The 23,654-nt window shown below is 40.6% G+C and overlaps 1 protein-coding gene across 1 annotated transcript in view; it reads left to right on the top strand.

Annotated features, from left to right (window-relative positions):
• Positions 1–23,654, top strand: part of CLCN4 (chloride voltage-gated channel 4) — a 66,508-nt gene that overhangs the window by 24,334 nt on the left and 18,520 nt on the right. The window contains exons 3-4 of the mRNA XM_083362792.1: positions 15,049–15,148; positions 17,699–17,886. Coding sequence (XP_083218918.1) covers positions 15,049–15,148; positions 17,699–17,886 — 288 coding nt within the window. The remainder of the gene's footprint in view (positions 1–15,048; positions 15,149–17,698; positions 17,887–23,654) is intronic.

Raw genomic sequence — 23,654 nt, 5'->3', positions numbered from 1 at the left:
CTGCTAAAGAAGTTTCATACAGAATATCCCAACAATCTAGACTAACATCTATACCTGTTTTGTTTTCTCTACAGGTGGATCTCTCCTTTTTTATTAAAGAGTTTTACAAAAAAATTTTTTACAATACATATCCCCAAAACCCACCCGCCCCAAACCACCCCCCTCCCCCCCACTTCCCAGAGCTGAATACAAGGTCATAAATAATCATATTCTAACTAAAATTATCCATTATAAAATTAACCAAATTCATAATGTGCTTTAACTCCCCTTTAACATTGATACATTCAAATTATTAAAAACATAATAATAATAACTTAAACAAAAATATAATCAATACTAATACTAAAATTAATAACAATCTAAAATCTACTCATAAGCTGAATGTAACTTTTTAGTCCCATATTTATTCTGAATATAATCTATCCATCTCCTCCAAACTGAAATATATCTTTCTTGCGAATGATCCTTCAAATAAGCAGAAATCTTAGACATTTCTGCAAGATTCGATACCTTAAGTACCCATTCTTCTATAGTAGGCAAACTATCCTTCTTCTAATATTGTCCCACCAGTAACCGTGCTGCTTTTTATCAAATTCAACATCAAATTGATTTCTTTAGTATCACAATCTACAACAATACCCAATAAAAACAATTGTGGAGAAAACTTTATCTTTCTCTTAAAAATCTTTTGAATGTTCCACCAAATTTTAATCCAAAAAGCTTTTATATTTCTGCAAGTCCACCACATATGAAAATAAGTAGCATCTAAACTACCACATCTCCAGCATTTAGACTGTAGGTTAGGATACATATTAGACAACTTTTTGGGATCCAAATGCCATCTATAAAACATTTTATAAAAATTTTCTCTTAAATTTTGAGCCTGAGTAAATTTAACATTTCTAACCCAGATTACCTCCCAAGTATCCAACGGAATTGGTTCCTGTATGTTTTGTGCCCACTTTATCATACAATCTTTAATTCCGTTTCCGAGTCCAATTCAATTAAAACATTATATATCCTCTTTATATGTGCACGATTTAAATCTCTAATTTGTTTTACTAAGTTTTCATCTGTAATTGTAATGCCAACCTTCTGGTCCAGCTTCAACCTAGCTTTCAGTTGGGTGTATTGGAACCAAGAGTAACTTATGTTTTCTTGTTTTAACTCATCTAATGATTTAAGTTGCCAATTATTCCCTTCCAATGTAAGTAATTCCTTATAGGAAAACATATCCAAACTCACTCTCATAGATACACCTTCTATCACGTGTCCAGGAATTCCCCAAATTGGTATTTTATAATTTAACTTATAATAATACTTTTTCCAGACATGCAGCAAGGCACTTCTAAGAATATGAGATTTAAAAGCCCTGTCTACCTTTTTATCATAAAGCAAATATGCATGCCATCCATATACCAAATCCCAACCCTCAAGGTGAAGTATTCTTTTATTAGTTAAATTAAGCCAATCGCTAACCCATGTCATGACCACCGCATCATAATACAATTTCAAGTTAGGCGCCTTGAGTCCCCCTCTTTCCCTAGCATCTTGCAGAATCTTAAATTTAACTCTTGGTTTCTTCCCCGCCCAGATAAATTTATTAATATCCTTCTGCCATTCATCAAGGTTGGCATCCTTTTTCAATATAGGTATCATTTGAAACAAAAAAAGAAACTTCGGCAGAACATTCATTTTAACAGCTGCGATTCTTCCCAATAGAGATAATTGTAATTTTTTCCAATTATTTAAATCCTTTTGTATCTTCAACCATAGTGTTTCATAGTTATTCTTATATAATTTTGCATTTGAAGCTGCAATATACACTCCTAAATACTTAACCTTTTTTACTATTTCAAAACCTGTTAATTTAATTAACATTTCCCTTTCACTCATAGACATATTCTTAGACAATATCTTAGTCTTATTACTATTTACATTAAACCCTGAAACCTTACCATACTGAGTTATAATTTCCATCAAATCTATAACCGATTGTATCGGTTGAGATAATGTCACAACCAAGTCATCAGCAAATGCTCTCAATCTATAATCATTCTGTTTTATTTTAATTCCCTTTATCATAGAAGACTCTCGAATTTTAATTAATAAAATCTCTAACGTTAATACAAACAGCAATGGTGATAGGGGGCATCCCTGTCTTGTACCTTTTTCAATTTTAAACATCTCTGTTAACCCCCCATTAATTATAATTTGTGCAGTTTGTTGTTGATATATAGATTTAATAGAATGTAAGAATCCTTCTCCAAAATTCATTTCCTCAACAACTCTAAATAAAAATTGCCAATTCAATTGATCAAAAGCTTTTTCTGCATCCAAAAATATCAATGCTGCAGGGACTTGGTTGTTCTTATCCAAATATTCAAGCAAATTTACAATTTGTCTTACATTATATTTCATATACCTTCCAGATATAAATCCCGATTGATCACTATGAATCATTTGCTTTAAAACTTGCATTAATCTATTAGCCAATACTTTGGCAAAGATCTTATAATCTATATTCAAAAGCGATATAGGTCTATAATTTTTAGGTTGAGTAAGGTCTTGATCCTCCTTTGGAATCAATGATACAAAGGCTGTCCTCCAAGATGGAGGAACTGCTCCTCCAGTCTGAATTTCACTAAACAACATCTTTAAAGGTTCAATCATTTCAACCAACAACATTTTATAATAAATTGCTGTTAATCCATCTGTTCCCAGGGCCTTGCCCACTTTCAGCTGTTTAATAGCTAAAGAGATTTCCTCTAATGTTATTAAGTGGTTCATCTCAAGTTGTTGTTCTTTTGAAACTCTAGGAAAATGTGCTTCCTGTATTTATCTATATCTAAAGCTTGTATGTTTTCTCTAGAATATAATTTCGAGTAAAAATCTAAAAAACTCCTCTTAATCAATTTTTGTTGATAGACTTCTTTTCCTTTATATTCTATTTTATCTATAGTATGTAATTTCTGTTTTTTCCTTAATTGATAAGCCAGCCACCTTCCAGGCTTATTAGCGTTACAAAAGGCATTATGCTTAGCATAACACAAATTAGTTGCTACTTGGTCAGCCATTAGCATACTAAATTGTTCTTTCAATAAATGTATCGAGGCCCTTAAATTATTATCCAATGGATTCAAAATAAAATCTTTCTCCTTAGATTTAATCTCTTCCTCAAGATCTTTACGTTTTTGCATTTGCTTACACCTATAAGCATTATTCATATAAATCAAGACCCCTCTCATGTACGCTTTACTAGCATCCCAAACCATTCCCATCAATTTAATTTAATTTAATTTAATTAGATTTATATACCGCCCTTTCCCGAAGGACTCAGGGCGGTTTACAGGGTATTTAAAATCAGCAATACAAAATACAAAAGTTAAAAAACAATTTAAAAAGATTAAATTATCCCTTAAAATAAAAACCCCAGTTAAAAATTCTCAGCCTGGGCCGGAGAGCTCAAAGAGCCAGGTCTTCAGGTCCCGGAAGAATGAACAAAGGTCGGGGCAGTCTTCAGCTCCACAGGCAGCTGGTTCCAGAGGGCAGGCACACCCACAGAGAAGGCCCTCCCCCTGGGTGTTATCCGCCAGCAGTGTTTTACCGGCGGCGCCCTGAGGAGACCCTCCCTGTGTGAGCGCACTAGACGAAGGGAACTTGATGCTGGCAGCAGGTGTTCCCTCAAATATCCCGGACCCAAGCCATTTAGGGCTTTATCGGTCATCACCAGCACCTTGAATCTCACCCGGAGGGCAACCGGAAGCCAATGCAGCTCGCGGAGTAGAGGTGTTACATGGGAGTATTGGGAAGCCCAAATCACAACTCGCGCGGCCGCACTCTGCACCAGTTGAAGCCTCCGAGTGGTCCTCAAGGGCAGCCCCATGTAGAGAGCGTTGCAGTAGTCTAAACAGGAGGTCACGAGCGCATGAGTGACTGTGCGTAGGGCATCTCGGTCCAGGTAGTGTCGCAACTGGCGCACCAGGTGAACCTGGGCAAAAGCCACCCTGGTCACGGCACCTATATGGTCTTCAAAATTAAGCCGTGAGTCCAGGAGAATGCCGAAGTTGCGAGCCCTATCAACGGGGGGTAACACCTCACCCCCCCATCGTTAAAGGTGGGATGGACTGGTTAGTTCGAGATGCCGATATGCACAGCCAATCAGTCTTGGCAGGATTGAGACGAAGCCTGTTTCTCCCCATCCAGACCTCGACCGCCTCCAGGCAACGGGACCTCACGGCGAGGGCATCGCTGGGTTGGTTCGGGATGGAAAGAAAAAGTTGGGTATCATCAGCGTACTGATGATATCCCACCCCGAAACCATGAATGACCTCACCCAGCGGCTTCATGTAGATGTTGAACAGGAGGGGCGAGAGAACCGATTCCTGAGGAACTCCACAAACGAGAGGCCTCGGGGCGGATCTCTGCCCTCCCGTCAACACCGACTGCGAACGGCCCAGGAGATAGGAGGAGAACCACCGTAAAACGGTGCCTCCCACTCCCAACCCCCTGAGACGCCGCAGTAGGATACCATGGTCGATGGTATCGAAAGCCGCTGAGAGATCTAATAGGACTAGGACAGAGGAGCAACCCCTGTCCCGAGCCCACCAGAGATCATTCATCAAAGCGACCAATGCCGTCTCCGTGCTGTGCCCGGGCCTGAAACCCGATTGGTACGGGTCCAGATAATTAGTTTCCTCCAGGAACAGAGGAAGCTGATGCGCCACCACGCTCTCAACAACCTTTGCCAGAAAGCGAAGGTTGGAGACTGGATGATAGTTATTTAAAACAGCTGGGTCCAGGGCAGGCTTTTTGAGGAGGGGTCTCACCACCGCCTCCTTCAAGGTGGCGGGGAAGACACCCTTCTTCAAAGAAGCAGTTATTACTGCCTGGAACCAGCCTCGTGTCCCCTCCCGGGCCGCATAAAGCAGCAAGGAGGGGCACGGATCCAACAAACAGGTGGTGGAGCTCAGCCTCCCCATGATCCTGTCCACATCATCAGGGGAAACTGGATCGAACTCAGTCCAGATAACATGCTCAAGACTGTCCGATTCCTCCACATCAGACTCCGCCCAGTCAGAGTCCAAACTGGCCCGGATCTGAGCGATTTTGTCCGTCAGATGATGCCTAAACTCCTCGGCCCGTCCCTGTAAGGGATCCTCCCTCATCTCCTGGTGAAGAAGGGAGTGAGTCACCCTAAACAGGGTGGCCAGGCGATTATCTGCGGATGCGATGAGGGCAGCGAAGTAATTAGCCCTCACCGTCCTCATCGCAGCAAGATAAGACCTTATAAAGGTTCTTAGCTGCAATCGGTCAGATTCGGAATGGCTGGACCTCCAACCGCTCTCTAGACCCCGTCTCCGATGCTTCATCTCCCGGAGCTCCGCAGAAAACCATGGAGCCCAACGGGATCTGCGCCGGGTCAGAAGTCGCAAGGGTACTTTCCCAGGCATCCACCAAGGCATCAACTGGGCTGTGAGTGAGGGCGATGGGTATAGACCCAAGCACCATCTGGAACCGTTCAGGGTCCATTAGGCGCCTGGGGCTGAACCATCTAGTTGATTCCGCTGCCCAGCAGTGGGGGCTGGCATCACGGAAGACCAGCTGCAGAAGATGATGGTCGGACCATGACAGGGGGGTAACAACCGGTAAACCCCCTCTCAAATCATCCAACCACTGTCCAGATAGGAACACCAGGTCGAGAGTGTGACCCCCCCCACATGGGTTGGGCCTTGAATTACCTGGGTCAGGTCCATGGCCATAATGGAAGCCATGAACTCCCGGGCTAGCTCCGATGACCCTCCCAGGGAAGGCAGGTTGAACTCACCCAGCACTATGAGCCTGGGCAACTCCACCGCCAACCCTGAGAGGGTGTCGAGCAGCTCGGGCAGAGCTGTTCCCACACAGCTGGGCGACAGGTATGTAAGTAACAAGCTCATCTGAACCCAAGAACCACATCTAAGGAGGAGGGACTCACTCCCGCCAATCTGGACAATGGTGGTCTCCCACAGGCATAAAGTCTCACTGATAACCACTGCCAACCCGCCGCCCTTACCGTGAGCCCGTGGCTGGTGTAGCACACGGAAACCTGGGAGGCATAACTCGATCAGAGGGACCCCTCCCTCCGAGCCCAACCAGGTTTCCATAATGCATGCCAGATCCACACGTTCCTCCTTGATCAAGTCACGAACGAGGGGAGCCTTATTAGCAACGGATCTGGCATTAAGATAAACCAGCCGGATCTCAGGGGCCTGATCACCCTCACCCCCAGGCAAAACAGTGCTAGCCGTAGGGTCGGAGCGCATCACCGCTCGCAAGCAGTGGGGGCACGATCCCAGATGTCGATATGGCCCTCCGTGCACACACCTGCTGCCATTCCCTATCGTCGTGGGGATTTGAAGCCCCACCCCAACACATCCAGAACCAGCCGCCTCTAACCCAAGCCCCGACCCGCCGGGACCCCAAACCGGCCGGACTGAGTGCCGGTTAATAATCCCCTCCCCTCCCTCACCCTCCCTAACCTTTTAAAATAACTGGCTAAAAAGTGGATCAGAGGCCTCTTGATACGTCTCCGCTCGAGGCCCCTATCTAAGCCCAACCACCTCTCGGGGTCCCAACACTTGGGCCCGTCATTAAGGGGAGTGCAGGAAAGGGCGGCAGGTCGAACCCAGGAGGGAGAAACCCCCCTGAGGGCATACAAATCGGCTCCAGAGTAGTGCAAGGGAACCATAAATAATGAAAAATGTCCGCATAGGGCTGATGTTAATAATGGGTGGATCGATGGTATTAATAGCATAAAGTCAGGTAGATGTTTCACAGTCCAATTAGTCCAACTCAGCTCTCACCTGGGTGGAACTCAGAAAAAAGAAACCCCAATCGTCCTCTCACTACGGCTGAGGCATCTAGCCTATCATGGACAAAGTGAGGAATCCCGGGGTAAACCTACCCCAACTGGTCTCTCACACCAGTGGGGCGGTTGATGAACAATCCAAGACCGTCCTCCCACCATGGTCCAGTCCCAGGTCCAATCCAGAATATTAATGGGAAGCACTAGCCCCCAACCGGGCATTAAAACGTAATCCTGGCTGATCTTCGGGCCACAGTAGTGCCTGCCAGCCAGCATAAGGAGAAGGGCCAAGCCCCGGTTGATCTTCAGGCCGCTGGCCATTACCGCCATTCCGGGGAGGGGGGGCAAAGATGTACCTTTATGCATATTTATAACAAAAAATTCTTTCAGATGTTCTCTACATTTCTGCAAAAACACCTCATTTGTATATAAATTTTCATTCAATCTCCAGGATCTTCTATTATCATCTTCAGCAAAGAACTCCAACCAAACAGGACTATGATCCGACAATGTCCTTGGAAAAATCTTAACATTCTTAACCCTAGAGAGAAGATCAGTAGTAATTAAAATAAAATCAATCCTAGAGAAAGATTTGTGTCTATCCGTAAAAAAGTAAAATCTCTGTCCTTCATATTCCTTTCCCACCATACATCTCTTAGCTCCAAATCCTCCTTCAAATCAAAAAAGGCTTTGGGCAATTTTGAATAATTAGAAGGGTTTTTAAAAGATCCCTTCCTATCTTCAAATGAGTCCAAAACTCCATTCCAGTCCCCCATCATAATAACAGATTTGTAATCCAATTCGATTAGTCTTTGATGTAAAAATTTAAAAAACCTTTGCTGTTGTTGATTTGGAGCATATAATCCAATAAGAAGAACTTTCTTTCCTTGTAACATCGGTTCAATACTAACATATCTCCCTTGTTTATCCGATTCAATTAATGTAGCCGAAAAATCTTTTCTTAGATAAATGACTACTCCAGCCTTCTTGTCCGGAGCACAGGCTGCAAAATGTGTTCCCAACCGGGAATTAACCAAAAACTTTTGGTCCTTTAATGCAATATGAGTCTCTTGTAAGCAAACAATATCATTTTTATGTTGTTTCAAATAGTGAAATACTTTCATTCTTTTCTGTGGTGAGTTTAAGCCATTAACATTCCATGTCAGGAACTTCACCATCTCTGGTGACCAGGAGCCTTTGGAACATGACCTGAAGATCACCTGTTGCTCTCTTTGGGCATGCTCCTCCCACAGGCTCTGAAACAGCCGCATCTTGCGTAGTTAAACCAGATACAAGCTTCTGTTTTTGCTCTTTTTCCTTACGCTTGTATGCAGCCCTAGTCATCCTCTGTTCTCTCGGGTCCTCCTTTAACACCAAACTCTGCTCCATAGTCTCAGCCTGCGGCATCTCCTAAAGAGGCAGTGACATTGCCCCTTCACTCAACTGTTTATCTTCTTGTCTTGCTTCTGTTCTTTTAACTCGAGGAGACGGTGGTGAACCTGCTTTAAGGACCTTAGTATAAAAATCTTTTGCTTTTGAAATTGTGTTCAACCTATACCTCGTCCCTGCATAATTCGCCACAATTCCAATGGGTATTTCCCATCCAAACTGAATTTGTCTCTTCTTAAGCTTATCAGACAAAAAGGCGAAGTCTTTCCTTTTTCTAAGAATTTTTGGGGGTATCTCCTTTAAAATTATAATATCTTGGCCTGCAATTTGGAATCTTTCCCAGTAAAAAGCTTGGATGATTGCATTTCTAGTTGATCACCTGGAGAAGTAAATCACTACATCTCTAGGTAAATTTTTCTGTCTAGCAATCCAAGAATTAACCCTAAATGTCTTATCCATCTCTTTAACTAATTCTTCAGGTTCACATTTCAAGACAGGAGCCACTGCCTGTGCCACTTCCCATTCCAAATCTTCTTTAGGGTTCTCTCTCAAACCCCTTATACGCAATGCAAACTCCATGTCTCTATATTGTGAAAAGATAATTTCATCTTCTGTTCTGTCAATTTTAATTTCTGCTCTGTCCAATTTCTGTTCAGCACTGATAATTTTATTTTCCAAATTCTCAACATACTCCATAACTGAATCCACACGAACATCCAGGCATTCAATGTGTGCAGCCAAGCCCTGAAGTGCAAGCACTATATCCTCCCTCATCTGCTTGTTTTGATTAACAAATTCTTCCTTTGTTTCCTTTATTTCTTGCTGTAATACTTGCGTTGATTGTGTCACAACTTGCTGAATATCAGCCAATGTAAATGCAGGTGGTGGGGGGGAAGGTGGTTGTACTGTAGGTTTCATTGTAGTTTGCCCTGCAGCTTGTGATAAAGGTGAAGAAATGGCACTTTTAGAGATTGTAGGCCCTCCCCCACGCCTTGCAGCCATCTCTTAAGTTTCGATTTCCTCTTTCTTCTAGCAGAATCAAAGTTCAGGGAAAAAAGGAAGAGGGAGAAAAAATAAAAGTTTTTCTCCCAAATTCCTTATCCTTCAATTAAAAAAAAGGCAAACTCTCAAATACACAAAGTCTGGTACTGGTTAGAATCAGTTGCAAATTGTATATCATGCTCTGTTGCAAAATGTAGCAACTTTCCAAAACTGTCAGTTCATACAAGAAAGCAACATTCCAGTGCCATTTTTGCTCCATTTCAATCAGCTTAAAACTTGAAGAAGATAATGAATCTGAGTTAAAGTTAAAATCCAACTTGAAAATTCAAATCCTCCTGTTTCGCTCTGCCTGCTTCTCAGAGAAAAAATACTCACAGTCCCATCAGATGTAGTTGTCGCATCTGGTTCCACTCCCTTATGGAGTGAAAGCGTCCTGGGAGCGGAGAGAGCCTGGGCTCTGAGGGAACTCACCCTATCAACTCCCAAGCTAGTTGAGGAATTGACAAGGGAGCTGTACCTCTACCCAGACAAGCTCGTCTCTCCCTCTTCTCCTGAGGGAGAGACTTCGGTGCCACAGAACAGCTGATTTTTGGTGTCTCCTAGTGCTTAACGCTTCCCAAGGTTGGGCGGCTTCTGAAATGCCGCCATTCAGCACGGCAGCGCTACCGGAAGTCACGGATCTCTCCTATTTTTAAGGGGGGCAGGATGTCAGAACACATTCCTATTTCATTTCTATCTATCCCCTCTGACCCAAAATCAAATCTCAACTTTTCTTGGGTTCTGCCATACTCCCAAGGGTGAGGGGGGATGTGCCCAAGTGGTTATTGCCTCTGCTTCCTCTATGCGCTACAATGTAAACTTTTGCTTTCTCAGAGGAAAGTGTGAAGAGCCGCCCACCATCGCTGTGTGAACTGGAGACAGGCCAATGTTATCTCCCCTTTTTCCATGATGGACCTAACACCTGGGGATTGGTCATCCCACACTGGCTGGGTGGACTATGGGGTGGGGTCTTGCTTGGGGATACCTTAACCTATCATTCTGTGCAGGAAATCTCAGTTCTGTCTATTATGCCTGCTATCAACTAATCTTAATAAAAGTTCCTGTTGGCAGAAATCGCTTCCAAGAGTTTTGCTTTCTTAAGATGTGGGATTGAAGTGGGTCCTGACAAAGAAGCTCTTTTTTGTTATTTTTTACTTTTGTTGCAAGCCTTAGTTCATTTTGAGCCTTAGCTTTCCTCACTTCAGCTTTGCAGGCTTGGGCTATTTGCTGATATTCTGCCTTACTTATGTGCCCCTCTTTCCACTTTTTATACTTGTCCTTTTTGTCTTTCAATTTATCAGAGAGTTCTTTATGCAGCCATGTTGGTTTCTTTTCAGAGCTGTTATTTTTCTTTTTTGTTGGTATTGTGCTAGCCTGGGTTTTTATTATCTCACTTTTCAAAACTTCTCAAGCTTCTTGAGTTGTTTTCCCCTTGAGGATTCTCATCCATGGAATCCTTCCTAAAACTCTCTCTAAGTTTGTTGAAATTAGCTCTCTTAAACTTCTGTGTTCTATTTGACTGTGTTATATTGCTTGTGCTTGCATAATGTTGAATTCCAATATTGCATGCTCACTCCCCCCCCAAGGTTCCTGTGGTTTCAACACCTTCTATGATTTCATCTCTGTTAGTGAGAATTAAATCCAATATGGCTGATCCCCTAGTTCCCTTCTCTACTTTTTGGGAGAGTTGTCTGCTAGATTTGGCAGGAATCTGTTTGATCTTACGCTTGGTGCAGAGTTTGTCTCCCAGTTGATGTCAGGGTAATTAAAGTCCCCCATTACTATTATGATGTGCTTCCTTCATATCTTAGTTAACTGACTAGCGAAAGGTTCATCTATTACCTCTGTTTGGTTGGGTGGCTATGGTATACACCTATGGCAATGTCATTCCCCCCCCCTTTATATTGACCAAAATGCATTCAAGACAGTTTTCATCATTGTTGTGCTCTGTTTCTGTAGAGATGTAGTTATTTCTTATATAGAGAGCAACTCCACCTCCTCTTTTATTTGCTCTGTTTCTTTTAAATAATTTAAATCCCTCTAGCTGTGTGTTCCATTTGTGGGTTTTATCCCATCAAGTTTCTGTAAAGGCAACAATATCATATTTGCCCTCATTTACCTGAATTTCTAGTTCACCCTGCTTACTGTTCATACTCTGTGCATTAGTGTATAGACATTTGAGTCCTTTATGACTGACCCTGTGTTTACTTGCTGCATAACCTGTGTGATGCCTGATTTCCCCTATTTTCTTACCACCTGCTTGATTAGTGCATTTTGTGTGGCACTTGCTATTAAAAGCTTGATTTTACTTGACAGCAAGGTTGATATTCTTGTCCATATACACATCTATGTTACATACACTGGTAATCCTATAATTTTTGATTGCCAGGGATAGGAATGTTCTGTATCAATTAACTCACTTTCCCCATTGTTCAGTTTAAATATTCCTCCAGAAAATCTGTGAATTTGTTGCCAAGTAACTCAGTCTCTTTCTTGGATGGATGCAAACCATCTCTTTTGTACACTTTTTCATTGGACCAACTGGAGACATCGTGACTAATATAACCAAAGCCTTCCCCTTTACACTACTCCTTTAGCCACATATTGAATTCTGCTATATGCTGGCCTTTTCGATTTTGCTCCTTATACACTGGTAAAGCCTATGAAAAAGCCTACAGGCTATCCTGCTAAGTTCCTGCCCCAAGCTCTGGAAATCATTCTGCACAGAGAGTACATCTTTTGGGGACAAATCGTTAGTGCCAAGATGTACAATAGCATCCACATCACAGTCCTTGCTGGCATTCTTGACTATCTTAAAAATACGCTTCTTGTCCCTGCTGGCAGTAACACCTGGAAGACACCTGACCTCTTTCAAAACTTCTGTACCCTTTCTTAACTTTACATCCCTTATAATTGAATCACCGACCAGAAGGTGGCTTCTCTTTTTGGATGCCTTGCTCTTCTTGCATGACTGGTATGTAATACCAGTCATGAAGAACCAGCCAGAGACTTAGCTACCTTTCTCCTCTGCACTGTATTGACTGTACTGATTAAAGAAAAGAATAAGAATACTTTTATTGCCACATGAAAACTGTTTCTAGACTTTGTGCTTGAGGCTGGAAAAAATGAAATTTTGATTTTGGGTTTTACCAGTTAGATAGACTTGATGTTATCGAAATGGCTAGCTTATATTATTTTGTAAAAGTAAAAAGTTGAGCTTTGAAGTTGACACTTTACTTTGCAGGGATGCGGTGGCTCAGTGGGTTAGGACGCTAAGCTTGTCGATCAGATGGTTGTCAGTTTGGTGGGTCAAATCCTGAGTGCCACGTAACAGAGTGAGTGCCTGTTACTCGTCCCAGCTTCTGCCAACCTAGCAGTTCGAAAGCACGTAAAAATGCAAGTAGAAAAATAGGGACCACTATGGTGGGAAGGTAACAGCGTTCCGTGTGCCTTTGGCATCTAGTCATACCGGCCACATGACCACGGAGACATCCTCGGACAAGCGCTGGCTCTTCGGCTTTGAAACGGAGATGAGCACTGGCCCCTAGAGTTGGAAACGACTAGCACGCATGTGCGGGGGAACCTTTACATTTACCTTACCTTTACTTTACTTTGCAGCACCAAAGGAAGGTCGGAGGTCAATGCCTTTTTTTCCTTTTTTTCTCTTCCCTACCTCATCACTGGAGATTTTTAAGAAGAGACTAAACAGTCACTTGTCTGAAATGGTATAGGTTCTCCTGCTTGACCAGGGGGCTGGACTAGAAGACCTCCATGGTCCCTTCCAGCTCTATGCTATTCATTAAAAAAAGTAAATTGATTCAAAGAAAGGATATACTGGGAATGTTGGATGTTCTCAAAATCAGAGAGGAGAAAGATAAAAGACACATTGATGTGGTGGAAGTGAGAATAGTTTCAAGGGTAGAAAAGTACAAATATAAACAATAAATCAATTATAAGCTAGTTTTAACAATTTTACCTTTCATTTTTCTTATCATATGCCTTTAATTTCTTTAAATTACTATTCCTCATTCTTTTTAAGCAGTCTGCTTAAGAATGCTAAGAAAAGAGTACTTAAAAAGAAGCATTAAGCATTATACCATGTTTCCCCGAAAGTAAGCCCTAGCCTGATTTTTTTTGGGGGGGCTAATATAACCCCACCCCTGAAAGTAAGCCCTACTTAGGAGCCTGTACAGATGGCCGGCCACCGATTCTGTCTGGTTTCTACCATAGACAAGAGGTAAGGGGGGAGCTGCCAGTACCTCTGCAATGAGGCAAAGCCAGTGGGGGAGGGGGGATCTGACCCATGTTCCCCGCTAACCTATGGCATACCTTACCGCCACCTCTCACGCCGCATGGCTTGTTCCGTGACTGGTTTTGGCTGGCTGCAGCCATTTGCCGCATTGTGCATTGCACCCACCAATTCCACTGCCATGAGGCTTGGTGGATTCCCCCCATCTGACCATGTGCCCCACTAACCAATGGTATACTGGTTCCTTACTGCTGCCTGGCTTGTTCTGCGGCCAGTTTTAGCTGGTTGCAGCCATTTGCCACATTGTGCAGTGCCCAATGCTGCTGCCATGAAGTTTGGCGGATCCCCCCATCTGACCCACATTAGGCCATAGCCAGGACTCCCTTGCCCACAGTAAGCCTAACCCCTACTCCCCCCCCAACCCTAACTGGAGATGGAAAGCCCTGGGGAAAAAACCCAGAAATAGTTGGGTAGGGGAAAAAAACGCTTTGGTTTTTTTTCCAGGCCCTCCAATCTCCAGTTAGGGTTGGGGGTGTGGGGGTTAGAGTTACCATAGGCATGGAAGGCCTGGCTACAGCCTTGTGTGGATCAGATGGGGGAGAATCTGCCAAGCCTCATGGCCACACCATTGGTGGGCACGATGTGGGTTGGCTGAAATTGGCTATGGAACAAGTGGGGCAGATTTCCCCCTCACCTGCCCAGCCTCTTCCCTTTCACTTCTCAGCCAGGCTGCTGGCGCTTTTGGCCACCTGGCCCTCTTTGCAGCTCTGCTCACAGAGCCACCAAGCGGTACATATACTTTGTATAAAAATATTCAACAATTGGGTAGGATACCATTTTTGAAGAAGAAAGTTAAAGAACTACTGTTTGTAATCCCATTTATCTCCTGATGTCTTTTAAATATGAATGTATTAAATTTCATGTTTATCGAACCTAATTTTTATTACAATAGACAAAGATACTAAGAAACGGGAAAGAACTGTAGTAAAATATTAGCAGTGAGTGTTATACACTGGAGAGTTATTGACTCCAATAAAAATATGATTCCAGATTGATTAATCAACAAATTTTTAATTTTATTTTAAACTGTATAGTTATAATTATTAGAAATATAGCACTTGCTATAGCACTTATGCTTATATACTGCCCTATAGTGCTTGTCTGGGCGGTTTACAATTTCAGTGTTATTTGCATATTGCCCCCAACAATCTGAGTCCTCATTTTACCAACCTTGGAAAGATGGAAGGCTGAGGCAACCTTATTTTATATGGATAGATCATTCCTGGGAAAAATTCCTAGCCCTGATAGATTGCTTCAATGCTTTTTATGGAATATGTTTTGTTCATAAAGGCAGGATACAAATAAATAAAATAATATTGATCATATCTCTTGCCTCATCTCTTCAAAGTTCTTTGCCATTTGCATTTTATAGCTTATTTATGTTAGGTTAGTTGAATATATTTTATACTTAATGAAATATCAACATTGCAGCCTTTTCAATTAAATAATATATTTTTTCCAGATTACAAATAAAAGCAAGGAGTCTATATGGGAATTCATCAAAAGTTTATTGGATGCCTGGTCAGGATGGGTTGTTATGCTACTTATAGGACTGCTGGCAGGTAACTTCAAACAAATGTTAACTCATATTTAGTTATTAAAAGTTGTGCGCTGTAGAAACAGTTGTTTATGCTGGATATAGAAGTGTCATATCTTCTATTTCAACATTTCAGGGCTAAATCCTATTTTTGTTAGGGATAGAAATACTAAATATATATGTAGAATGCTGACAGTAACAGCACAAAGAAATAATATTTATAATTTGAAATATGGAATAACAATTGTAATATAGAACTTTAAATATTATTTTAGTCCCAAATAGATCTAGCACTAGTAATAATACAACAATTTCCTGGTTAATTGATAATAATTTGCAAAACTTTATGTTTATTTATTAAATTTATATAGCTGCCCCTCATGAGAAGTTATTTTTTTTATTAAAGAGTTTTACAAAAACAAAATTTTACAATATATTGCCAAATCCCCCCCATCCCAAACCCACCCACTTCCCCCCTCACTTCCCAGAGCTAAATACAGGATTATAGTTATAATAATCATATTCTAAATAAAAATTATGCATAATATACAATTAACCAAATTCATAATGTGCTTTAACTCCCCTTTAACATAACTACATACAAAGTACCAATAACAGTATTCCACTAAAATCTACTCATAAGCTAAATGGAACTTTTTAGTCCCATATTTGTTCTGAATATAATCTATCCATCTCCTCCAAACTGAAATATATCTTTCCTGTGAATGATCTTTCAAGTAAGCAGAAATCTTAGACATTTCTGCAAGATTCGAAACTTTAAGCACCCATTCTTCTATAGTAGGCAAACTATCCTTCTTCCAATATTGTCCCACCAGTAACCGTGCTGCTGTTATCATATTCAACATCAAATTAATTTCTTTAACATCACAATCTACAACAATACCCAGTAAAAACAATTGCGGAGAAAACTTTATCTTTCTCTTAAAAATCTTTTGAATGTTCCACCAAATTTTAATCCAGAAAGCTTTTATATTTCTACAAGTCCCCTCATGAGAAGTTATGATAGATAGATATAGATAGATAGATAGATGATAGATAGATAGATAGATAGATAGATAGATGATAGATAGATAGATAGATAGATAGATAGATAGATAGATAGATAGATAGATAGATACATGTATATAGATATACATACATACATACATACATTTGCTCCATCCTTTAAGAGCAGTAGATAACATTCTGAGAAATCATTAGAATTGTGGAACTAAAACACATTCATAATATTATAATTAATAATGGTAATAACAAAATTATTTTAATTATTTTTTATTTATTATTAATAATATATTATTGAATCAAAATAATATGTCTAGATATTAACTGGTGTTTTTTGGCTTGTTATGAATAAACAACTAATGTTCTTCCAGTGTTTGGATGAAATATGTAATTGGAGCCATGCATAGTTCATGAAGCAATATGACATTTATTCAGGCAAGCTCTTATAAAGCGGTCACTAAAAATGCTATTTTAGTATTTCTTGCTATGAGATACCACTTGATGTCACTATTGTACTGTTATTTTAAAAAGTGCCAACTATTTGGAATGAAAAGACAAAAATATTACAATTTGAAATGGAAGGCATAAAAAGTATATGTATCTATAATACAATATAAGCCAATTGTATTAAATAAATATTTAATACTATACGTTTATGATGTTTTTTCCATAAATATATAAAAATAAATAAAATAAAATAAATATAAATATAAAAAATACTAAAAATTGTTTTTTTGAGCAGCGTGGTGACCAAGTGGAGAAAATGCTCACCTTCTACTCGGAAGGTTGAGAGTTCAATCCAGGACAGTGTCAGATGTTTCTCTCCTAGGGCGCAAAGAAAAAAATTCTGCTGTGAACTCTGCTTAGCATCCGGAAGGGCATCCAGCCAGAAATGCTCGGCTCCATCCAGTCACCCCATCTCTACCCCAGATTAAGGGATTACAGAGTTGTAAAAAGAAAGTTTTTATTTATGGTATTTTTTATTGCATCAGTGTCTGCTTTTAGGTCAATATATTGAAAGTAACAGTCATACACACTGCCTACTTGTTCAACTGGTGCTCTTAACCTACTGTGAAATTTGGTCAATAATCCCAAACCGAAGTTTTGATTTTAACAGTTTCATCTGCTCATAGGATGATCTAGATAAGAATATATATTCTTGTTTTAAAAACTTATTTAAACTAATAATTGTGTGCATTGTTTAGAAATTCTTAGAAATGAGTCAATAAAAGCAATTCATATTTGAAGAGAAACAGTACATTGCGTAAGAAAGCTTATAGAGAGATGCAAGGAAACAATCTTCATCTTTGACAGGTTTCATTCAGTCACTGTTGTAGATGCTAATAGGTGTAATAAATGCTCCTGAAAACACCCTATAGCTATGAGATGGACATTTCTCCTAACTTTTACTTTGGTAACTGCGAGGTGACAACATGTAGTCACATATGTATCTAACTCATATTCAAGAGACACGTTAGTAAGAGCATGCGCAAAATCATTTCTCAGCATCTATTATTTGGGTCCTCCTTTAACATCTGTTTCTCCCTGTTAGGTACATTGGCTGGAGTTATAGATTTAGCAGTGGACTGGATGACTGATTTGAAAGAAGGAGTCTGTTTAAAAGCCTTTTGGTATAGTCATGAGCAGTGTTGCTGGACATCCAATGAAACTACTTTTGAAGACAGGGACAAATGTCCTCAGTGGCAAAAGTGGTCTGAACTTTTAGTTAACAAATCTGAGGTATGATTATAATTTTGCTGCAATTTACACACTAATTGTTTAAGGTTTTAACATGGCACTATCATAAAAACATGTTACACTAAACTGAAAAATTGTCTAGGTCAGGTTCCCAACCTTTTGGGCACCAGGGACTGGTTCTGTGGAGAAAGGTTTTTCCATGGACTGGAAAGTGTGTGGTTTTGTGTGCTGCCTGCATCCCACAGTTAATAATAATAATAATAATAATAATAATAATAATAATAATAATAATAATAATAATAATAATAATAATAATAATAATAATAATAATAAAGTTGGAAGGGACCTTGGAGGTCATCTAGTCCAACCCCCTGCTCAGGCAGGAAACCTTATACCATTTCAGGCAAATGGCTGTCCAGTCTCTTCTTAAAAACCTCCAGTGTTGGAGCATTCACCACTTCTGGAGGCAGGTTGTTCCACTGGTTAATTGTTCTAACTGTCAGGAAGTTTCTCCTTAGTTTTAGGTTGCTTCTCTCCTTGACTAGTTTCCATCCGTTGCTTCTTGTCCTGCTTTCAGGTGCTTTGGAGAATAGCTTGACTCCCTCTTCTTTGTGGTAGCCCCTGAGATATTGGAACACTGCTATCATGTCACCCCTCACCCTTCTCTTCATTAAACTACACATACCCAATTCCAGGAACCGTTCCCTATATGTTTTAGCCTCTAGTCCCCTAATCATCTTTGTTGCTCTTCTCTGTACCCTTTCTAGAGTCTCGACATCTTTTTTACATCGTGGTGACCAAAACGATACAGTATTCCAGGTGTGGCCTTATCAAAGCATTGTAAAGTGGTATTAGTAATTCACTTGATCTTGATTCTATCCCTCTGTTAATGCAGCCTAGCACTGTGTTGGCTTTTTTGGCAGCTGCAGCACACTGCTGGCTCATATTGAAGTGATTGTCTACTAAGACTCCGAGATCCCTCTCACAGTTACTACTATTGAGCAAGGTACCACCTATACTATACCTATGCATTTGATTTTTCCTGCCTAAATGTAGAACCTTACTTTTTTCACCATTGAATTTCATTTTGTTAGATAGTGCCCAGTGTTCGAGTCTGTCCAGATCCTTCTGTATCTTAAGCCTATCTTCTGGAGTATTGGCTATTCCTGCCAGCTTGGTGTCGTCTGCAAATTTGATGAGTTCCCCATCTATCCCCTCATCCAAATCATTAATGAAGATATTGAAGAGCACTGGGCCCAGAACAGAGCCCTGGGGCACCCTACTACATACTTCCTTCCATGTAGATGCGGTTCCATTGAGGACCACACACTGAGTACAGCCTGTCAGCCAGCTACGAATCCATCTAGTGGTAATGCTATCTAACCCACATTTTTCTATCTTATCAAGTAATAGGTTGTGATCTACTTTATCAAATGCCTTACTGAAGTCCAAGTAAATTATATCTACAGCATTCCTCTGGTCCACTAGTTTTGTCACTTGGTTGAAGAATGTAATAAGATTTGTCTGGCATGATCTGTTTTTGACAAACCCATGTTGGCTTTTAGTGATGACTTTGTTTGCATCAAGGTGTTCGCTGATTTGTTGTTTGATTATCTTTTCCCGAATCTTCCCAGGTATTGAGGTCAGGCTGATAGGTCTGTAGTTTCCTGGATTTATTTTTTTTCCCTTTTTTGAAGATGGGAACTACATCAGCTCTCTTCCAGTCCTCTGGTAGTTCCCCAGTGCTCCAGGATCTTTGAAAAATATAGTTCAGTGGTTCTGAGATCACGTCTGCCAGTTCCTTCAGAACCTTGGGGTGTAATCCATCTGGTACTGGTGATTTGAACTCGTCTAGGCTGGTCAGGTGCTCACTTACCATTTTCTTGCCTATTTTAACTTGCGTTTCTATTCTGTTTTTTATGGCACTGGTTTGGGTAGATTGGACTGTTTTTTCCCTTTGTGTAAAGACAGATGCAAAAAACGAATTAAATAGTTCTGCTTTCTCCCTATTGCTTGTCACCTTCTTGTCACTTTCACCCACTAATGGGCCAATCATTTCCTTAACTTTTTTCTTGTTTTTTATATGTTGAAAGAAGCATTTTTTGTTATTTTTGACTTTGGTGACAAGCCTTAGTTCATTTTGAGCCTTAGCTTTCCTCACTTCATCTTTGCAGGCACGGGATATTCTGACTTAGTTATGTGCCCCTCTTTCCAATTCTTATTCTTGTCCTTTTTATTTTTCAATTTATCAGAGAGTTCTTTATGCAGCCATGCTGGTTTCTTTTGAAAGCTGTTATTTTTCTTCTTTGTTGGTATTGTACTAGACAGGGCCTTTATTATCTCACTTTTCAAAATTTCCCAAGCTTCTTGAGTTGTTTTCCCCTTTAGGATTCTCATCCATGGAATTCTTCCCATGGTCTCTCTAAGTTTATTGAAATTAGCTCTTTTAAAGTCCAAGACTCTAGTTTGGCTGTGTTCTATTGCTTGTGCCTCCAGAATGTTGAATTCCAATATTGCATGATCACTCCCCCCCCCAAGGTTCCTGTGGCTTCGACACCTTCTATCATTTCATCTCTGTTAGTGAGAATTAAATCCAATATGGCTGATCCCCTAGTTCCCTTCTCTACTTTTTGGGAGAGTTGTCTGCTAGATTTGTCAGGAATCTGTTTGATCTTCCACTTGGTGCAGACTTTGTCTCCCAGTTGATATCAGGGTAATTAAAGTCCCCCATTACTATTGTGATGTGCTTCTTACATACCTTAGTTAGCTGACTAGCAAAGAGTTCATCTATTACCTCTGTTTGGTTGGGTGGCTATGGTATACACCTATGGCAATGTCATTCCCCCCCCCTTTATATTGACCAAAATGCATTCAAGACAGTTTTCATCATTGTTGTGCTCTGTTTCTGTAGAGATGTAGTTATTTCTTATATAGAGAGCAACTCCACCTCCTCTTTTATTTGCTCTGTTTCTTTTAAATAATTTAAATCCCTCTAGCTGTGTGTTCCATTTGTGGGTTTTATCCCATCAAGTTTCTGTAAAGGCAACAATATCATATTTGCCCTCATTTACCTGAATTTCTAGTTCACCCTGCTTACTGTTCATACTCTGTGCATTAGTGTATAGACATTTGAGTCCTTTATGACTGACCCTGTGTTTACTTGCTGCATAACCTGTGTGATGCCTGATTTCCCCTATTTTCTTACCACCTGCTTGATTAGTGCATTTTGTGTGGCACTTGCTATTAAAAGCTTGATTTTACTTGACAGCAAGGTTGATATTCTTGTCCATATACACATCTATGTTACATACACTGGTAATCCTATAATTTTTGATTGCCAGGGATAGGAATGTTCTGTATCAATTAACTCACTTTCCCCATTGTTCAGTTTAAATATTCCTCCAGAAAATCTGTGAATTTGTTGCCAAGTAACTCAGTCTCTTTCTTGGATGGATGCAAACCATCTCTTTTGTACACTTTTTCATTGGACCAACTGGAGACATCGTGACTAATATAACCAAAGCCTTCCCCTTTACACTACTCCTTTAGCCACATATTGAATTCTGCTATATGCTGGCCTTTTCGATTTTGCTCCTTATACACTGGTAAAGCCTATGAAAAAGCCTACAGGCTATCCTGCTAAGTTCCTGCCCCAAGCTCTGGAAATCATTCTGCACAGAGAGTACATCTTTTGGGGACAAATCGTTAGTGCCAAGATGTACAATAGCATCCACATCACAGTCCTTGCTGGCATTCTTGACTATCTTAAAAATACGCTTCTTGTCCCTGCTGGCAGTAACACCTGGAAGACACCTGACCTCTTTCAAAACTTCTGTACCCTTTCTTAACTTTACATCCCTTATAATTGAATCACCGACCAGAAGGTGGCTTCTCTTTTTGGATGCCTTGCTCTTCTTGCATGACTGGTATGTAATACCTGATTCACACTTTCCCATCCAAAACAAGTTCTTCATCTTGGACCATGATCCCCTGCTTATTTGAGTTATCATCATCCCAACTACCTTGCTGTGTCTCCTTAGTGTCCCTAATAAGGTCAGCAAGAGCACTGTATCTGTTATGCAGGGACACAGCAAAAGCTTTGTGTTTATGGTTCACAGCTCTCACCCTACCAGATCCCATAGTTGTCCATACTGCCCTTCTCCTGCAGGATCTTTGTGGTAGAGGGGTTAGCGCAGCAGCTCAATAGAGCAGAAAGGCTGAACTGGATGGCTAATATCTGCCTGAAGAGAGACAGATTACAGACCCTAGATAAATAATCTGTCCTTGTAGATTTGTGATTTGTTTACAGATCCAAGTTTAAAAAGAGTACTGCGAAAGACTACTGCAAAACAAGTGTTGCACTGAACTAAGCTAGACATTATGAATTAAAATGAAATCACAATTTCAGACTCACTTGTCCTGAGTCTACTACTGCTGTTTTAGATTTTTAGTCTCCTCTGCATTCCCTCTTAACTTACAACTTGCAGCACTTCCCAGCAACTTCTAGCAGTTCTCATGCAATGAAGAACCAGCCAGAGACTTAGCTACCTTTCTCCTCTGCACTGTATTGACTGTACTGATTAAAGAAAAGAATAAGAATACTTTTATTGCCACATGAAAACTGTTTCTAGACTTTGTGCTTGAGGCTGGAAAAAATGAAATTTTGATTTTGGGTTTTACCAATTAGATAGACTTGATGTTATCGAAATGGCTAGCTTATATTATTTTGTAAAAGTAAAAAGTTGAGCTTTGAAGTTTACACTTTACTTTGCAGGGATGCGGTGGCTCAGTGGGTTAGGACGCTTTTTGCTCCTTATACACTGGTAAAACCTCTGAAAAAGTAAGCCTACAGCCTATTCTGCTAAGTTCCTGCCCCAAGCTCTGGAAATCATTCTGCACAGAGAGTACATCTTTTTGGGACAGATCATTAGTGCCAAGATGTACAATAGCCTCCACATCACAGTCCTTGCTGGCATTCTTGATTATTTTAGAAATACGCTTCTTGTCCCTACTGGCAGTAGCACCTGGAAGACACCTGACCTCTTTCAAAACCTCTGTGTCCTTTCCTAAATTTACATCCCTTATAATTGAATCACCAACCAGAAGGTGGCTTCTCTTTTTGGATGCCTTTCTGTTCTTGCATGACTGGTGTGTAATACCAGATTCACACTTCTCCCTGTCGAAAACAAGTTTTTCATCTTGGACCACGATCCCCTGCTTATTTGAGTTATTATCACAGATACCTTTACCTGTCTCCTTAATGTCCTTATTAAGGTCAGAAAGGGCACTGTATCTGTTGTACAGGGACACAGCAAAAGCTTTGGGTTTATGGTTCACAGATCTCACCCTGCCAGATCCCACGGTTGTCCACACTGCCCTTCTCCTGCAGGATCTTTGTGGTAGAGCGGGCTGATAGCACGGAGGCTCAATAGGGTAGAAGGGCTGAACTGGACACCTAATTTCTGCCTGAAGATGGGCCTTGTTTGTGTGGACCAGTTGCTGGCATGGTGCGGGCCCAGTACCAGTCCACTGATTGGTAGATAATTAAGCAAAAATTAAGAAATTGAAATATGCTGTTTGATTTGGAGCAAAATATGGAAAACGGACCATGGGGGGGGGAATCAAAATATATTTTACTGTACAAAAAGTCTAAATACTGCAATAACCTATAAAGTGAAGAAATAATCCTTCACTCATGATGCCAAAGCAAGACCTTAGCACCAGATTCTCTTTCAGATAGAACAAACAATAGAGATATTTGTAAAGTATATATACAGAAGAGGGAATCCCTTACCGGCCCTTTCCAGAGA

Source organism: Vipera ursinii (assembly GCF_947247035.1).
Source record: "Vipera ursinii genome assembly, chromosome: 4".
Classification (NCBI taxonomy): Eukaryota; Metazoa; Chordata; class Lepidosauria; order Squamata; family Viperidae; genus Vipera; species Vipera ursinii.
This window is presented reverse-complemented; position numbering and strand designations above follow the sequence as displayed.